The sequence below is a fragment of the Rhineura floridana genome, chromosome 21 (assembly GCF_030035675.1).
Source record: "Rhineura floridana isolate rRhiFlo1 chromosome 21, rRhiFlo1.hap2, whole genome shotgun sequence".
Classification (NCBI taxonomy): Eukaryota; Metazoa; Chordata; class Lepidosauria; order Squamata; family Rhineuridae; genus Rhineura; species Rhineura floridana.
The window spans coordinates 13,305,373-13,323,814 of record NC_084500.1 but is presented as its reverse complement, the minus strand read 5'-3'; the positions used below and the strand labels follow the sequence as shown (position 1 = coordinate 13,323,814).

Here is an 18,442-nt window from a genome sequence, read left to right as displayed (position 1 = left end):
GCAGAAAATGCCCACTTTGGGGTCATTGCCTGATGATATTCTGTAGGGCACAGTGCCACAAGCAGAATTTTCCCAGATGACCTGAGTGAACTTGGAGGTCTATACAGGGGCAGGCAGACTTTCAGGTAACCTGGTCCCCAGTTGTTCAGGGCTTTATTAACAGCAAGTCTTAGAACGTGGCCCAATAGCTGAAGGTCAGCCAGTACTGTTCCCTCAGCACAGGTGTAATATATGTCTGTGTCAATGTGTGTTCGAATCCCCACCCAGCCATGAAGCTCCCTGGGTGACCTTGGGCCAGTCGCTGCCTCTCAGAGGAAGGCAATGGCAAACCCCCTCTGAATACCGCTTACCGTGAAAACCCTATTCACAGAGTCGCCATAAGTCGAGATAGACTTGAAGGCAGTCCGTTTCCATTTCAATGTGCTTCACTCATGAACCTGGCCGCAACATTCTGCACCAGCTGCAGCTTCTGGACCAATCATGCAGAGCATTACAGCAGCACAAACGTGAGTTTACCAATGCATGAATGACAGTGGCTAAGCTATCCCTGTCCAGGAAAGGGCACAGCTGGTGTACCAGCCTAAGCTGGTGATAGCCGCTCATCACAACAGAGGTCGCCTGATCCGCCAGTGACAGAGGTGGATCTAGACACACACACACCGAAACTACACACCTGTTACTTCAGAAGAAGTGCAAGCCCTTCCAGAACCGGTTAACTCTCGGACTTCCGGGAAGGGTTGCTTTGCCTGTGCTGCCTCTGAGACGAGCTCTTGTCTCAGAAGCTTTTTCAGCTTTAAAATCAGTCACAACTGATAAAGATTTTCTCCCGGTCAGGGAGAAACGTAGAGATTAACCATAAAGCCTGTTTTTGTGGGGAGGACTGGATTTCATTTATTTATGAGAGAAGGTTCAAACTGCAATGCCGGACGGACTTTCATCAAGCTCTTGCCGATTACAGCGACACGTTTATCTTTTCTTTAAAGAAAAACGGACTTCAACAGGCAGATAAGCATCCTTCTTTCTATTTTCTTTTTTTACTTGGTTTAAATTGGTGTAGCAAAAAAGAGATTTGTCAATGAATCAGCTGTGAAGAACTTCTAGGTGAATTTATGGCTTTTCTCTTTCACTAACAAAATTAAGGAGGAAAGAAATCGAAAAAGCTTATCTTTGTTTTTATCGCAAAAAGCTGTCCTGGAGGTGCATTCTAAAGATACCAACGGAAGAGGGATTTCTATTTCGAGGAGGGGGGAACAAAAACTTTTTTTTTTGGTCTATTTCATTTTGACGAATCTGCTTATTCACGACGCCACTAATTGTTTTGATGTTGGGAACTAAGTTTGTTTTTGTATTCCTGAACACATAGAGATAAGGAAGGCTGTATTGTCTACACTGATATAAGCAAGCCTGGAATATTAACCCAATTGTGGCTGAAATAATTTTTGTTTCTGTGGTTTTAAGAAAGACAACCAGGAAAGTGATTGAGACCATGGAAGAAATTATGTTTCAGAAAATAATGGGTGAGATTGAGATAACGAAACAAACCCTGAGACAGGGTAGACAGGAGATGAAAATTGAATTTAATAAAATGACGCAGGAGCTTAAAGAAACAATGGATTTTGTGAGAGAGGAGTTTGATGGGATAGGGAAGCTACAAGCCCTGGAGATTGGAACAAATGTGAAATTTGAAAAAGATTTGGATTTTATGGATGTTAGAAATAAAGTTGACTGTTTGGAATTCAACGTTGTCTCTGAAGAAATTAATGAAGATTTTGGTTGTAAAGTTATCAATGTCTTGGATAATTTTCTGGACTGGAATGATGTGATGGAGCTTGACATAGAAAAAATCTATGGAGTTGGCTACAGATATGTGACAGTGGAGAAACTCTTAAGAAATGAGCCAGTGCATTTTGTAAAAAAGAAGAACAGAGATATGACTTTGCAGCAATATTTCAGCAACATATTCAGAATTCTTGACTGGAATGATGTGATGGGGCTTGACATAGAAAAAAGTTATGGAATTAACTACAAATATGTGACAGAGCAGAGATGCACCCAGAGCAGAGATGTGACTTTACAACAATATTTCAACAACATATTCAGAATTGATGGCAAGGACATATTTGTGATGGGGGAAATTCCCATCAGACTCTTGTTATATGACTATGGCTATGACAGCAAGATCATCATGGGATACTGATAATGGATGAATGGATACTGAAACCACTGGATTTAACAGGACTATTGAAGATGGAAGATGGAATTAATATTGATAATGGAAGAATGGTTATGGAAATTATTGGACTTAACAGATTTGACTAGATGGATTAATTGATATGTTTACTTGGACTATGGCTATGACAACAAGATTATTATGGGATACTGATAACGGAAGAATGGCTACTGAAATTACTGGACTTAACAGGATTATTGAAGATGGAAGATGGAATTAATATAGATAATGGAAGAATGACTATTGAAATTATTGGGCCTAACAGATTTGAATTAGATGGATTAAGCGATATGTTTATTTGGAGAAAAATTGAAAGATATATCTCTCAAGGAATTGAAACCTCTCATGGACTTTTTGTGGAAAGAATAAAATAATGTTTATGAGATTTGATGATTAATTAAGATAACTACTGGAGGAAAGTGATTTTATAATATAATTTTAGAGATAGGATTGTTATATATTGTAGACCTATAACTGATCTGCGACAAATCGGAAGTCAACATTTTATTTTATTGTTTGGTTGTTTTTGTTTTGTTTTGTTTCTTGTCTTTGAAAATTTGAATAAAAATTAATGATAAAAAAAAAAAAGAACCGGTTAACTCTCAAACCTGGGAACTAACTGCTCACCCACAAAGGGCGATATTCAAACTAACTTTTATTCACGAATAAACCACTGAAATTAATGGCCATGCCTAATGTAGGGCCATTAATTTCAACGGGTCCACTCTGAGTAAAAGGTTGTTGAATACAGCCCAAAGTCTCCATCTCACCAGGATTCAGTCTCTGTTTGCTGACCCTCATCCAGCCCTCAATTTAGAACAGTCAAGACCTCTCCCTAATTAACATGTTATGGAGAAACAGAGATGGGTGTCATCAGCATAATGACAGCACCATGCCTCAAATCTCTTAATGACTACTCCCTGTGGAGCCATACAGATATTAAACACCACTGGGGATAAAATAGTGCCCTGTGGCACCCCACAGCACAACTGTGCCAAGGCACAAACACATAACCCCCCCCTCACTGCTATTCTCTGAACCTGGCCTCAGAAGTAGAACACAGTGCCACCAACTCCCAGCACAGACATGCGGTCCAGGAAGATACCAGGGTCAGTCAGGGGTGGGGGAGATATTCAAGTCAGTCAATTTGCACTTTCCAAAACAGTATGAGAACTGAAATACAGCCATCCTTCAAAATTGCGCTTGACTTGTAAGATGGCTCTCCAACCAACCAATGTTTACAAACATGCATGTATTAGGAGAAAGTGGGCATAAAAAAAAATACATCAGTGAAAATAACACAAAAAATGCATTAGGAGAAATTGCTTGCAAAAAGTGTGTACCTTAGTCAAAACTACATACAAAAATGTGTTTTAAGGAGAAATTTGCAATAAAACGCTGAAGAATTTTGAGGATTTTTTTTAAAAAAACCAACACATTTTGCTGCAGAAATGTTTAGAAATTAATTTAAGCATGAAAAAATTAAGAGAACCAAAATGGACAGATCCTTCCATCCCTACTGGGTCAATGGAATTGGAAGCCACTGAGAGATCGAGCAGGAACAATGAGGTGGTGCTCCCCGCTCCCTCTCCCAAAGGAGGATTCCATCCCAAAGCCAGGCCAGAACCCAGACTGAATGAGTCAAGATCATCCGTTTCCTCCACGAGCGTCTGTACTTGGTCTGCCACCATCCTCTTCCTGTTGCTAGTTGCCACTCAATGTAAGCACTTCCAGTTTCAAGGTTAGGGCTGACTTTCAATGGCTGGGGAAAAAACAACAGGGGGAAGGAATGAAAACAGGCTTTCAAGGCTCACCTGCATTGGCTTTCAAGTCTTCTGGCGTCACCATAACAACAAACCGGATGGCTCTCTCATTCCGAAACATCTCATAGGACCAGCGCCGGATGGAGCGCATACATTTCACCGCCGCAATCCCATTATTGGCAATGAGGACCTAGACGTGGTAGAAAGAGAAGGGTATAATGGTCTTCAAAACATCCATTCTCAAACTTTTTGAACTACACACACACACACACACCCCTTTCTAAAAACAAACCCTCTTACTTGACCTAATAAGGCCAGACCCCAACCGACTGGCAAACTGACTCTTCAGCAGGCACAGCCACACAGAAGCTCGCTGCGGTGTCCATAAAGATCTGTGAGATCGAGGCCATAACCCAACGCTGGAATGAAAAAGAGGGCCACAACAGAGTATTTTGAAACTCCCATCTAAAACCAACCAGGATGGGAAAGAGTGTCCATGATAGCAGAAGTCCTCACACATGGGAAGCTGTCTTACATCAAGTCAGATCACTGATCCATCTAGCTGAGCAATTACACTGACTGACAGTGGCTCTCCAGGATTTCAGACAGGAAATCTTTCCCAACCCTACCTGGAGATGCCGGGAAATGAACCTGGGACCTTCTACATGCAAAGCAATGCTCTGCCGCAGAGCTACAGTCCCCTGCCTCTCCAAAGCTTCCAAGGCAGAAGTGCTCAATTCCTACTTTGGCTCAGTCTTCTCCCAAAAGAGGGTCTATGACCCTTCTGAGAAACGCGAAGTTGAAGGGGCAGGATTGCAGCTTGAGACTGATAGACAAATGGTCAAGGAATACCTAATCACTTTGAAAGAGTACAGATCTCCAGGGCCCGATAAACTGCATCCTATAGTATTGAAGGAACTGGCTGAAGAATTCTCTGAACCACTGTCTATTATCTTTGCAAAAACATGGAGGACTGGTGAAGTGGCAGAGGACATTATCTTTGCAAAAACATGGAGGACTGGTGAAGTGGCAGAGGACAGGAGGAGGGTTCATCTTCAAAAAGGGCAAAAAGGAGGAACCTAGGAACTACAGACAGACAGCCTGACATCAGACCCTGGAAAAATTATGGAACAGATTATAAAGCAGTCAGTCTGTAAGCACCTTGAAAACAATGCAATAATTACTAGAAGCCAACATGGATTTATCAAGAACAAATCCTGCTAGACTAATCTTATCTCATTTTTTGATTGGGTAACCTCCCTGGTAGACTGTAGGAAGACATAATACATCTCATCTTCAGCAAAGGTTTTGACAAAGTGCCCCGTGATATTCTGATTAGCAAGCTAGGTATACATGGGCTGGATGGAACAACTATGGATCCACAGCTGGCTCCAGAATCATACTCAAAGAGTACTTATCAATGGTTCCTTCTCAGAGTGGGGAGAGGTAACGAGAGGGGTACCGCAGGTTTCAGTCCTAGGCCCAGTGCTCTTCAACATTTCTATTAATGATCTGAATGAGGTGTAGCGAACGCTTGTTGAATTTGCAGATGATACAAAACTGGGAGGGATAGCTAATGCCCTGGAGGGCAGAAACAAAATTCGAAGGGATCGATAGGCTGGAGCATTGGGCCGAAACCAGCAGAATGAAATTTATAGGAATAAGTGCAAAGTTCTACACCTAGGAAAAAGAAACCAAATTCACAGAAGATTGGGGGGATACTTGGCTCAGCAATACTACATACGAGAAGGATCTTGCGATGGTTGTTGATCACAAGCTGAATATGAGTCAACAGTGTGATGTGGCTACAAAAAAGGCAAATGCTATTTTAGGCTTCATTAACAGAAGTATAGTTTCCAAATTGCATGAAGTATTGGTTCCCCTCTATTCGGCACTGGTTAGGCCTCATCTTGAGTACTGCACTCATTTCTGGACATCACACTTCAAGAAGGATGCAGACAAACTGGAACAGATTCAGAGGAGGGCAACAAAGATGATCAGGGGACTGGAAAGAAAGCCCTACGAGGAAAGACTGAAAGAACTGGGCATGTTTAGCCTGGAGAAGAGAAGACTGAAGGGAGATATGATAGCACTGGTCAAGTACTTGAAAGGTTGTCACACAGAGGAGGGCCGGGATCTCTTCTTGATCATCCCAGAGAGAAGGACATGAAATAATGGACTCAAATTATAGGAAGCCAGATTTCAACTGAGTATCAGGAATAACTTCCCGGCTGTTAGAGTGGTACGACAATGGAACCAATTACCTAGGGACGTGATAGGCTCTCCAACACTGGAGGCATTCAAGAGGCAGCTGGACAGCCACCAAGGTTTAATTTGAATTCCTACATTGAGCAGGGGATTGGACTCAATAGCCTTATAGGCCCCTCCCAACTCTATGATTCTACGACCAGATGAACTTTCAACTCATCTTCAAGGGCAGCCCCATGTAGAGCACATTACAATAATCCAATGGAAGTTGCCAGAGCATGGAGTATTCTAGCCAAGTCATTTCTGTCCAGAAGGGGCCATAGCTGCTAAACCAGCCAGAGCTGGAAAAGGCACTCCTAGCCATGGAGGCTACCTGGGCCTCAAGTGACCAGGATCCAGGAGTACTCCCAAGCTGCAAACCTGCTCCTTCCAGGGGAGTGCAACACCATCTCAGACATGCCCTCTTCCTACCTCCTGGACTCAGAAACTTGGAACATGTAACACCTCTGCCTTTTTAGGATTCAGTTTGTTTCTTGGCCCACATCCAGCCCATCACTGCCTCCAAATACCTATCTAACACCTCAACTGACTCTCACAATTCAGATGGAACAGAGAGACAGTTGGGTGTCAACTGCATATTGGGATGATGAGGAAAGAATGTCCTGGACCTTCACAACACAGGAAGCTGCCTTACTGGTCCAGTAGACAACAAGCCCATCGAGCCCAATGTTCTCTACTCTGTCTAGCAGAGGCTCTTCAGTGTCCATGCCCCAACAGCTTGTTGGGGCCCCACTATGCTTTATCTGGGTTCCTGATCACACAATGTTCTACTCGCATTCCAGCAAATGCAAGGAAACCAACACACACACTTGGAGACCTTCCCTGCTCAGCACAGGGACGTTTGGGACTGAGCAGACAGGGGCACCATGTACCAGGACGTTAGGGGCAGAGATTGAGGTGTGTCCCTGTCCATACATAGTTTGAGCCCTCCAACGTTTGGTTTAACCATAACTTGAAGTATGAGGAGGGGAAGTATGAAGGCACATAGGGCCAGCTCCCTGCTGAAGCTAAGCAGGGTCAGGTCTGGTCAGTGCCTGTATGGGAGACCTTCTGGGAACCATATGTAAGCCGCCTTGGGTTTCTATGATGAAAAGAAAGGTGGGGTATAAATGTAATAAATAAATATAAATAAACGTCCATGGACCTGGCTTATCAGGGCCACGCTCTGCATTATCAGGGTCCCAGTCACACAGAGGATTTATATATGATTTGAGCATTCACATAACATAATAAAAGCCTGAGCGCTGGATCAGGCCAACGGGGTCCCATTTGGTCTAGCCTCCTGGTTTCACAGGGGCTAACCCAATGGGTTAATGGGAAGCCCGCAAGGAGAACCTGAGCACCACAGCACCTCTCCTCACTTGCGGTTCCCAGCAACTGGCCTTCAGAAGTATACTGCCTCCACCCATAAAGGGAGAATGTAGCCACTGTGGCTAGTAGCCACCAATATCCTTTGTTGTTATGCGCATTCAGGTCGATTACGACTTATGGCGACCCTATGAATCAGTGATCTCCAAGGGCATCTGTCATTCAGTTCTTGTAAGTTCAGGTCTGTGGCCTCCTTTATGGAATCAATCCATCTCTTGCTTGGTCTTCCTCTTTTTCTGCTCGCTTCTGTTTTTCCCAGCATGATTGTCTTTTCTAGTGAATCTCGTCTTCTCATGATGTGTCCAAAATATGATAACCTCAGTTTCATCATTTTAGCTTCTAGTGATAGTTCTGGTTTAATTTGTCTCATCCACCTTTATAGAATGTTCAGGCAAAACCCTAAACACATCTTCTGTTATGTTCTTCCGTTAGTTCTTATCTGTAACAGATTTCTGAATACCAGCTCCTGAGGCGAAAACGCTGGGTTGTTTTTTTTTTTAAGAGAAATAGCAACTCACCTTCTCGATAACTTTGTTCCCTCCAAAGCGAGTGACAAACTCTGCAGGAGACGCAACAGTGAAATCTCTTTGTAGGTCCACTTTCTTCCTTTCCCGGCCTTGCTTCGTGAGATGGAGGCCAGACATACTTGGCCTGGGGGGGTGGGAAACAGAACACATCTGTGTAAGAGATGCTGGACTGACCTACACTTAACTACAAGGAAGAGGAAGGGTCAACCAAGCCTCAACATTTGTAGGACACAGGCCTGGTAAGGATCTGGCCCATGAGGCCAATAAGGTCCTCCGTCCCTGCGTGAGGGCTTGACCCTGGCAGGGCTCTCGGTATGCAGAAGGAGGCGCTACTAATCTAGGATTACTTCATCATCATCTCAGATTTAAACAACACTTTCTTTTCCAAAGGCTACCTAAAGCTACTGGCCATATAAGCACAAACAGTTAATATCAAAGCAGAAATCAATTTAAACAAAAAATGTAAGCATCCAAAAAGGAGAGAGCGCTAACAGTATCTAAAAGCAACACTCACAGTCGTAACATCGGTAACTCCTTCCTATGCAAAATAGGTTAGGAACATCGGAAGCTGCCTTATACCGAGTCAGACCATCGGTCCATCTAGCTCAGTGTTGTCTACACTGACTGGCAGCAACTCTCCAGGGTTTCAAACGGGACGTCCCCAGCCCTACCTGGAGATGCCGGTGGGGATTGAACCTGGGACTTTCTGCATGTAAGGCAGATGCTCTGCCACTAATCCACAGCCCTTCCCCCAAAATAGGATAGGAACATGGGAACCCCGTCAGACCATCGGTCCCTCTAGCTCAGTATTGTCCACTCTGAGTGGCAGCAGCTCTCCAGGGTTTCTGGCAGGGGCACCTCCCAGCCCTCCCTGGAGATGCCATTGGGGACTGAACCTGGGAGTTCTGCATGAAGGCAAATGCTCTACCACTGAACTGCAGCCCTTTCCCAGCCCATTCCTACACGGGAAAGAAGAGAGTCGGATTTGGGCCTTGCATGAGGAAGACCCGACCCTCCTGCCCCTCATTCCCTCACCCTTTCGTGGGGGTCTTTACATTCTCACAGCCTGAGCCCTGTGAAACCGTCCCTTGCTGATCCCTTTCTCCATCTTCACAGACTTGACTACTAACCAAGCAAGTAGTGGGAAGTTTCCTCATGCAGACGGCTTCATGCATTAGGGAACAGGAGAAGAGCTCTGCTGGGCCAGCAGCCAAAAAGGCCTCTGCAGCCCAGCACCCTGTTTTGCACAGCGGCCAATCAGTTGCCTCTGGGAACCCCCAAGAGGGGCATGAAGGCATCCCCACTCCTGATTTCTAGCAAGGGATATGCAGAGGTATACTGCCTCCGGCACTGTTACATACAGCCACTGTGGCTAGTAGCCATTGATAGCCTCCATGAATTTGCCATGCGGCAAGCAGGACTGCAACCTTAGCCCAGCATTCTGTGTTCAAAGCAGATGCTTCTGGGGAGGACATGAAGTCCGAGGTACGTAAGGAAAGCCCTGCGGGATCAGGCCAGTGGCCCCTCTAGTCCAGCCTCCTGTCCTCACAGTGGCCAACCAGATGCAGTGCGCAACAGCACTCTCCTCGCTTTATGAACCCCAGCAGTTGGTAATCAGAGTCATGCCACCTATGATCCTGGGGGTACTATACAGCCATCATGACTAGCCTTATCCTCCACGAGTTGCTCTAATCGCATTTTAAAGTTGTCCAAGTTGGTGGCAATCACTGTCTCTAATGAGAGCAAAGAGCTTAACTATGCACTGCAGGGAACAGAAGTCCTTCCTTCTGTCTGTCTCAATTCTCTTGCCATTCAGCCCAGTGTCAGCACTAGGAGCCAACTCTTTGTTACCCCCTTTACCTACCCTCCCACCCGCCCTTTCGAGTCACAGATCAGACAACTTATTGGTTTATTTTTAAGCAGGAATGGCGAACACCTGTGGCGCTCCAGATGCTGTTAACTCCCTTCAGCCCCAGTCTGCAATGGTCAGGGATTATGGAAGTTGGAGTCCAACATCATCTGGAGGACACCTGGTCCCAACGGTTCTGAATTCAGGAGTGGCTTAAATAAGAACAAAGAACCTGCCTTATAACGAGTCAGACTGTCGGTTCATCTCAATATTGTCTACAATGTCAGCCAGTGTGGTGTAGTGGTTAGAATGTCAGGCCGGGACCTGGGAGGCCGGGGTTCAAATCCCCACTTGGCCATGAAGCTCACTGTGTGACCTTCGGCCAGTCGCTGTCTCTCAACCTAACCGACCTCCCGGGGTAGGAGGAGAACCATGTTTATATGCCACCTTGAGTTCCTTGGAGGAAAGATGGGATATAACTAATAAATAAATAAATACATACACGCTCTGGCTGGCAGCAGCTCTCCAGGGTTTCAGTCAGGGACATTCCCAGCCCACCTGGAGATGCCCAGGATTGAACCTGGGGCCTTCTGCATTCAAAGCAGGTGCTCTGCCTCACAACTATTGTTCCTCTGCTATTGGGGGTGGGGAACAGGCCAACGGATATTGCCTCACAGTGTCCTGACCTCCTCTTTGCCCTATCAGCCAGAGTTCAGGGACCAGACCCTGCCTTAGAGAGGAACAGCAAGTGGCACCATCACTTTAGGGCAGAGGTCCAGGGCCCCACTCCAATCTCAAACACAGCAGGGCTGGCTTGCCACATTTTTGGAGCAAGTGAAGCAATAATAGAGATTATCATCTAAAGGCAGCAGGTATTAGGTCATTATGACGTCCAGAATCTAAAATTACCTAGCAGCATTACTGGCAACAGCAATAATTCACGGATTCCCCCCCTGCCCATCTGCTGTACCACAGGATGCAACAAGGAACCCCCCACTGTCTCGCCATTTTTCAAAAACTCTACCTGGGGCCCTCTTCTTCTTTTTTTGGCAGTTTCGGGAATCACCACAAGGGGCTTGCAATTTAACTTGGGGTTCAACTTAGTGGAAGTTAGACTCTGAGCAGACCCACTGAAATCAATGGACCTAAGTGAGTCATGTCCATTTCCGTGGATCTACTCCGAGTGGGAGGAAGGTTGGAGACAGGCCTTAAGGATATGTGGCAGCATACAAAGGACGGCGGCAACTACATAAAACTGCATCCAAGGAAGCAAGAGCCTGGGAGAAGGAGGAGGAGGCTGAAAATTTGGGGGGAGAGAGGATAGATGGACTGATGGGAGAAGGATGGAGAAATCCCCCTGCCTGCAACCAGCTTGGACCTCTGCCATGAGCGATTTGTCCCTTCCCTACTAGGTGGACTGGAAAGGGGAGAGGGAAGCACCGCCCATCACTGCCTTCAGCCTCACCCACTGCCAGCACGCAGCCCCCAACAGGTAACTACTGAAGAAACATGGCCCTCATTGACACTGGGCAGGTGCCTTCACTGCACTGCTTTCAGGGCCTGTTAAAAACTTGCCTACCCAGATACCGACATGTATTGCAATATGTACTTTTAATTTACAATGTACAGCATTTTTAAATGATGGCTTTATTTATAATTTTGACATTCTTAGGTTTTTAACCTCTGGTTTTGATTGATAATTTTAGTGTATAATCTATGAAGTGCTTAGAGGTTTGGACGATTAAGCAGTATATAAATTCTGTTAATAAATAAATAACTCCCCTCAAAAAGGTTCTCCCACACCTGCCTTACAACAGCCCTGTAAAGACAATCAGTGTATTACCACCCCTGCATGGTGGATTGGGAGAGGGGGAATGACAACTAGATTCATCCCTAGTTAGTTGTCCATCTTTGGAGACAAATGACAACTAGGAACACCAGCTAGTCTTTTCTTTCAAAACATGGAGTGCTTATATATCTCCCTGCAGAGAGAAAAACAACTGCTGAACCAGTTTTTTGGATGTCAAACAAAAAAGTTCCGCAGAAATTTAAAAAACCTGTCTGTCCTTTGTTTAAAAAAATAACGTCCCTAAGCAATTTCCTGCCTGCAGTGTCAAATCCTAGCCTCCTTCAGCCAAAACCTGTGACTGCCCCCCCAGCCCCCACAACACACACACCAAAGAAAAGCCTTGCAATGAAGGAGCCGATAATAAAAAAGCCAGTTTAAATCAGTGTCCAAAACAGTTCAGAATAGACTTAAAAGGACCTTAAACACTTCCTTCCCCCCAAAAAATCATCCCTCTAAAATAGGATTAATAAACATCACTCCTACGAAACAGGATCAATATGAAAAAATCACCCCTCTGAAGCAGGATTAAGAAACATTACCCCTCCAAAGCAGGATCAGTAAACCTCCATCCACCAACCCTTACCTTTGAAGCATATGATATCTGATTGCCTGACTGTCCTCTGCTGCTGCTTCCATGCTGGCTCAGGAATTTACTTTTTTATTTTTTTAAGGGGTTCCCCAGGTGAGATCCTGAACTGGACAACACTCTTACAGAGAGGGCCGCTCTCCTTCCTCTAAAGCTGCAGCTTTGATTAAAGCAAAGCTCCTGCGCTGCCCTCCTTTCAAAAAAAAAAAGGAGCAACACTGCATTTCACTGGCTGCTTTGCATTCTCAACCTTTGTCCTCCTGATTTTTCCTCCACAAACAGCTCATCCGCTCTTTCCCTGCAATGGGAAATGCGTATATTCCAGCTGGGGAGAGGCACTGGGACAGCATGCACTGATTTGCCAGAGAAAGGGGGGAACAGCTGATTGGGGATCGAGGGAGGGAGAAAAAAAGATCTACAGGTATGTAACGGGGCTTAATGGCGGCGGGGGAGGGGGGAAAGAAGCAGGCAGGCATTGCCGTGAAATGGAAAAGTCACACCAAGACCTGGAGACTCTTCAGGCAGAGAGAAAGGATTCTATAGTCTTCCCCAAAACCCTGCTCCAAAAGTTGCCAACTCACATAAAAAGAATCTGAGCAAGACAAACAAGATTTATCACAGCAGAAGCTTCAATGGATTAGGAGGACTCTAGTAGCCCATGGAAAAAATACTTATGCCACCATAAAGTGGGTCACCTTCAAAAGATGCTGGAAGATTTATTGTTGCTGTTAATAATAGTTGTAACATGGCATGCTCAAGAATATGACCCTATGCAAACTTTCCTGAGAGTAACTAATGAAGAACTTGAATGTGAGTTTGTTTATTTCCTCTGCCCTCCCAACCTATTTCCCTTTTTGTGTTGTGTCTTTTTAAAACAAATCTAAAAATATATGCCTGATGGCAGGGACTGATTTTTGTAGTGGTTTATAAGGTGCTCTGGGAACCTTCTGGAAGGCCTAAGGGCTAGAAACTTATTTTTTTTAAAAGAAAAATTATTCAGTTCAAGGCCACAGATTGCCAAATTCCAAAAGCCAAATATTTGATTTTACAAAATTTGGGGGAAGGGCTAGCAGCACTATTAAAATTTAATTACATTTTTTCAGATTAAGAACAAAAACCACCATTAACGATTCTGTAAAACTAGCTTACAAACCTTAACACCTTGGAATAAAAACTTTGCAAAAAAGTCAGTGTAACCTCAGATAGCATATCCATGATCAGGAAGACTCCATACCACTCCCAAAGACATTTTAGCCTCACCGCTATCCTGCGAAGTAGGTTAGGCTGAGAGACATATCCGAAGGGGTTCGAGTCATAGCCCAGTGCTACAGGACCTGTTTTGCAAGTCCCAGGCTCAATCCCCAACGGCATCTCCAGGTAGGGCTGGGAAAGGATCCTCACTAAAACCCTTGGAGGATCCTGATCCTTTTTACTGGAGATACCAGAGGCTGAACCTGGGACCTTCTGCACGCAAAGCAGATACTCCTCCACTGAGTGAAGGCCCTTCTGTAGGCCAGTTTAGGATGAATTCATATCTCGTTTTGAGGATTTTCCTTTTGTTTCCCCTGTCTGGTTGTGAGCCTAAGAAGCAGCCTTGTACCAGGTCAGACCCACGGCGGTCTACTCTGACTGGCAGCAGCTCTCAAGGGACTTGGGTTGAGGGTCTTTTCCATTATACACTGCCTGATCCCTTTAAATGAGGATGCCAAGGACTGAATCTGGTCCTTTCTGCGTGCAAAGTTCTACCATGAAACTAGGTGTCCTGGGAACAGAAGGGGCTGCCCAACAGTGGTCCATTTAGTTCAGTATTGTCTACAATGACTGGCAGCAGATATCCATAATTTCAGACCAGGGTCCTCTCCCAGGCCTTCCTATCAATATGCCCATCCCACGGTTAGAGTTAGGAGCATAAGAAACTGCCTTACAGTGAGTCAGACCATAAGCCCATTTACCTTAATATTATCTACACTGACCAGCAGCTGCTCTCCAGGGTTTCAGACGGAGCCTTTCCCCAGCCCTATCTTGAGTGCAAGGCAGATGCACTACCGCTGAGCTACCATCCTTCTCTCTAATATTAAGAACGCAAGAAGCTTATATTTACACTGAGTCAGACCATTGGTCCATCTGGCTCAGTATTGTCTACACTGACTGGCAGCAGCTTTGCAGGGGTTCAGGCAGAGAGCATTCTCAGCCCTACCTAGTGATGCCAGATCCTCCCGTTTGACCTGCAGATGTATTTTAAATTGGTTGTAGTGATTACATTTTAATTCAGCTGCAACAGTCTTCTTAAGGAATCAGGGAACGTACAGTAGGGCCCCGCTTTACGGCACTTGGCTAATGCGGTGGTCTCAATTAGACACAATTAGACTAAAGTCCCACTCATACGGCGCTTGTTCCGCTTTTATAGCGGTTTTTGGGTGTCGCGCACCATTCTATTCAATGAGTTCTGCTTTTCAGCGGTTTTGACTTTTTAGCAGGGGTCCAGAACGTAACCCGCCGTATGAGTACAGCCCCACATTGGTTGTTAAATAACAACAACCCCCCACCAATATGTCCAGACAGAAAGCAGACATCGGTTGTTAAAGAAAATGTCAGGCAGATGTTCCATCCAAGTAAAACCAAAGGACCTCTCCACCTCACCAGCACACAAGATTTGGGAATCACGAACATGCAGCTACACAAGGGGCAGAAAATTCCTTCCTTCCTGATCTCTAACAAAATGGGAAGGCTGTCTGCTCTAGTGATGTACCTGACATGCATCACCGCCAGGAGCCTGCATCAATCTCAGTCCAACGGCATGATGCTCAATGCTATCAATGACGTAGCAACATTTTTATATAAATCAGCAAAGCGCTGCCTCGCTTATTTGCAGTGCCAACTATATTACACCTTCTGTTACAAGGACACCGTTTTCACACAACACCCCCCACACCCCGCTCTTCAAGTTTGCATTTCCCATATCTGAGCAAAGAATACCATGCCAGCTTCTGCATTCTGCAAATCCAAAATACGTTTGCACACTTAGAAATACTAGCCCTCCCCACACTTTGTAACCAACAGGAGCTTGAAAAACTGTGGACCCCTCCAGACATCATTTTTATTACTGTGCATTCATGAATGATTTCTGCTCATGACGGTACTGGGGCAGTTATACCCAACCCCACATTTCAATAGCGTTTGCGTTTGTAAGAGTTTCAGGGCGGTCATACAGCTTTGTTGACAATCAGTGCATTTCCTGGTAAAACCCTTTAACCTATGCCACAAACGTTCCAGGGCTGTGTTTTAATCATGCTTTTGTTGCACAAGAGTGACCCTTCAGACAGCAATAATTGGGATCGGTTAAATAACACTTATATTTCACACCAGGTCCTGGGTGCCACTGAAGATTAAGTCCAAAGTCGCTGCCTCTCTGGTCGGTTCCATGACCAACTGTCCTAGGGCACAATCATTTACGATATCTAAAAATTTTACTTCTTTGTCGTGACTGGAACACATGCATAGCCAGTCTATGTCAGTCACCCATTACTACAACATCTCCTAGTTTGGATGCTACTTCGATTTCGTTTTTCATCTCAAGGTCTCCCTCAGCATTTTGATCAGGGGGACGACAGAACGGCCCCGGTGTTAAAACAATTATCCTCCACCTAAAAATATTTATTCATTTATTTCCTTTATCATTAGCTTTATACAGTCAAAAAGTCCCAAAGCGACTTGACAAAATATAATACATTAAAAAAACAATTTAAAATCGCAAACATTGAAAACAATAACACCACAAATTTCTTATTAGATATCTCACCCGCCCTTTACCACAAGGACCCAGGGCAGGTTCCAACAATAAAACAAAACAGCTACAAACATTGCATTGGCTGCCTATATGTTTCCGGGCCAGGTTCAAAGTGCTGGTTTTAACCTATAAAGCCTTATATGGTGCGGGACCACAATACCTGGTGGAACGCCTTCCCCGATATGAACCTACCCGTACACTACGCTCTACATCGAAGACCCTCCTCCGGGTACCTACTCATAGGGAAGCTCGGAGGGTGACAACAAGAAAAAGGGCCTTCTCAGTGGTGGCCCGCGAATTATGGAACAATCTCCCTGATGAGGTACGCCTGGCACCAACATTACTATCGTTTCGGCGCCAGGTTAAAACTTTCCTCTTTTCCCAGGCATTTTAGCATTTTAGTGTGTGTTGAAAACTGTCTTGATTCTTCTGGGTATTTTATAATTTTAAAGTTTTTTTTAAAAAGTTTTAAATTTGTTTATATGTGACCTATTGTATTTTTATGTTTGAATGTTGTGCACTGCCCAGAGAGCTTCGGCTATGGGGGGTATAGAAATTTAATAAATAAATAAACATAAAACAAGAAAAGTGTAAAAGACTATTAAACTAAGATTCTGGTCTTCATGGATAAATGACTGAATTAAACAGAAACTCAGGAAGCTGCTAATTCAGGCCATTGGTCCATCCAGGGCCACTTTCACACCAGACATTTATTTCACTATAATTCCACTTTCAACAGTCATGGATTCCCCCAAAGAATCCTGAGAGGTGTCATTTGTGCTGAGAGTTGTTCGGAGACGCCTATTCCTCTTCCAGAGCTATAATCGCCAGAGCAGTTTAACCATCAGTCCCTCATCCCAGGAAAGTCTGGGAACTGTAGCTCTGAGAGGGGAATAGGGGCTCTCCTGATAACTCAGCACCCTTCACAAACTTCAGTTCCCAGGATGCTTTGGAGGAAACCATTACTGTTTAAAGCGAAATAAATGGATGGTGTGGGTGTGGTCTAGTATTGCCCACTCTGACTGGCAGGTAAGAAGTTTGGGGGCCACAGGCCCCAAGGCCTGAGGTTCCCTAGACCTGATGTAGATGATATAGCACTGACAAAAACGGGGGTATGGGGTGGGGAAAGGCCTAGCTCTGTCAATATATGGAAAATAATGAGAGGGGCAGGGGAGCGGTGAATGAACCTTTCCCAGGCTACCTGAGATGGTGAACCCTGAAGCATTGACAAGTGCAAGGCAGTAAACAATGGGTGGATGCGTTTGGCTTGGCAGGTCATGGGCTGAGCAGGACTGGATTAAAGGGAAAAGGCTAAGCGGAGGAGAGGGTTTTGCCACCACTACAAACCAAAAGCAAACAGATTGAGAAATAAGTGCTCAAGGTTGTATTCCTATTGCGCAGACACACACACACACACACACACACAGGTGCATCCTGTTCCAAGTTTAAGGAACGCAGGAGCCATGCATTTTGATTAGCCCTTGGCTCCCCCTTGTAACTTTCCACTGCTTGGCAGAGCCAGCTCTCCCCTTGGAGAAGATCAGTGGCCGGAAGATGGCACCAATAAGCCTAAGAGAGGGTGGGCTAGTACAGTAGTTCCCAAACTCTGCACGCACACACACAGACTGCTCGAAAACTGCTAAGGGTCTTGGAGAACCACTTAATGATTTTTCTGCCTGTTGTAGCAATTGTAATGTTGTTGTTATGTGCCTCCAAGTCGATTTCGACTTATGGCGACCCTATGAATCAGTGACCTCCAACTGCATCTGTCATGAACCACCCTGCTCAGATCTTGTATGTTCAGCAATTGTAATGCATTGTGCTAAATGCTGGATGATTTTTAATCGTAGTTTCATTACTTCTGTTTTCTTATATATTGTACTGCACTGAATTCCATAGAATTCAAATTGTAATACCATACAATGAAATGTAAGACATAAAAGAAGCAATAAAATACACATAAAAACCAAAAGAATATTTGATTAAGCATAGCCGCCGCCGGGATCGTATTACCCCGGTGTTAGTAGACCTACACTGGTTACCAGCTGTTTGCCGGGCCCAATTCAAGGTGTTGGTGTTGACCTTTAAAACCCTATACGATTTCGGCCCAGCTTATCTGAAGGAATGCCTCCAGCATCACCAATTATGCCACCTGACAAGATCAGCCTCACAAGACCTTCTCTCGGTCCCACCAGTCAAAACAGCTAGGCTGGTG

At 44.8% G+C, this 18,442-nt stretch overlaps 1 protein-coding gene across 8 annotated transcripts in view; it reads right to left on the bottom strand.

Annotated features, from left to right (window-relative positions):
* Nucleotides 1-18,442, bottom strand: part of ACACA (acetyl-CoA carboxylase alpha) — a 239,190-nt gene that overhangs the window by 197,689 nt on the left and 23,059 nt on the right. For 7 of the 8 annotated variants that reach the window (XM_061604841.1, XM_061604839.1, XM_061604842.1 and 4 more), the window contains 2 exons: nucleotides 8,148-8,280; nucleotides 4,045-4,183 (listed from right to left, as the gene is read on the bottom strand). In XM_061604841.1, the coding sequence (XP_061460825.1) occupies nucleotides 4,045-4,183; nucleotides 8,148-8,280 (272 nt within the window). Of the gene's footprint in view, nucleotides 1-4,044; nucleotides 4,184-8,147; nucleotides 8,281-12,437; nucleotides 12,620-18,442 lie in introns of those variants that run through there. The other variant, XM_061604847.1, reaches the window with a different exon arrangement.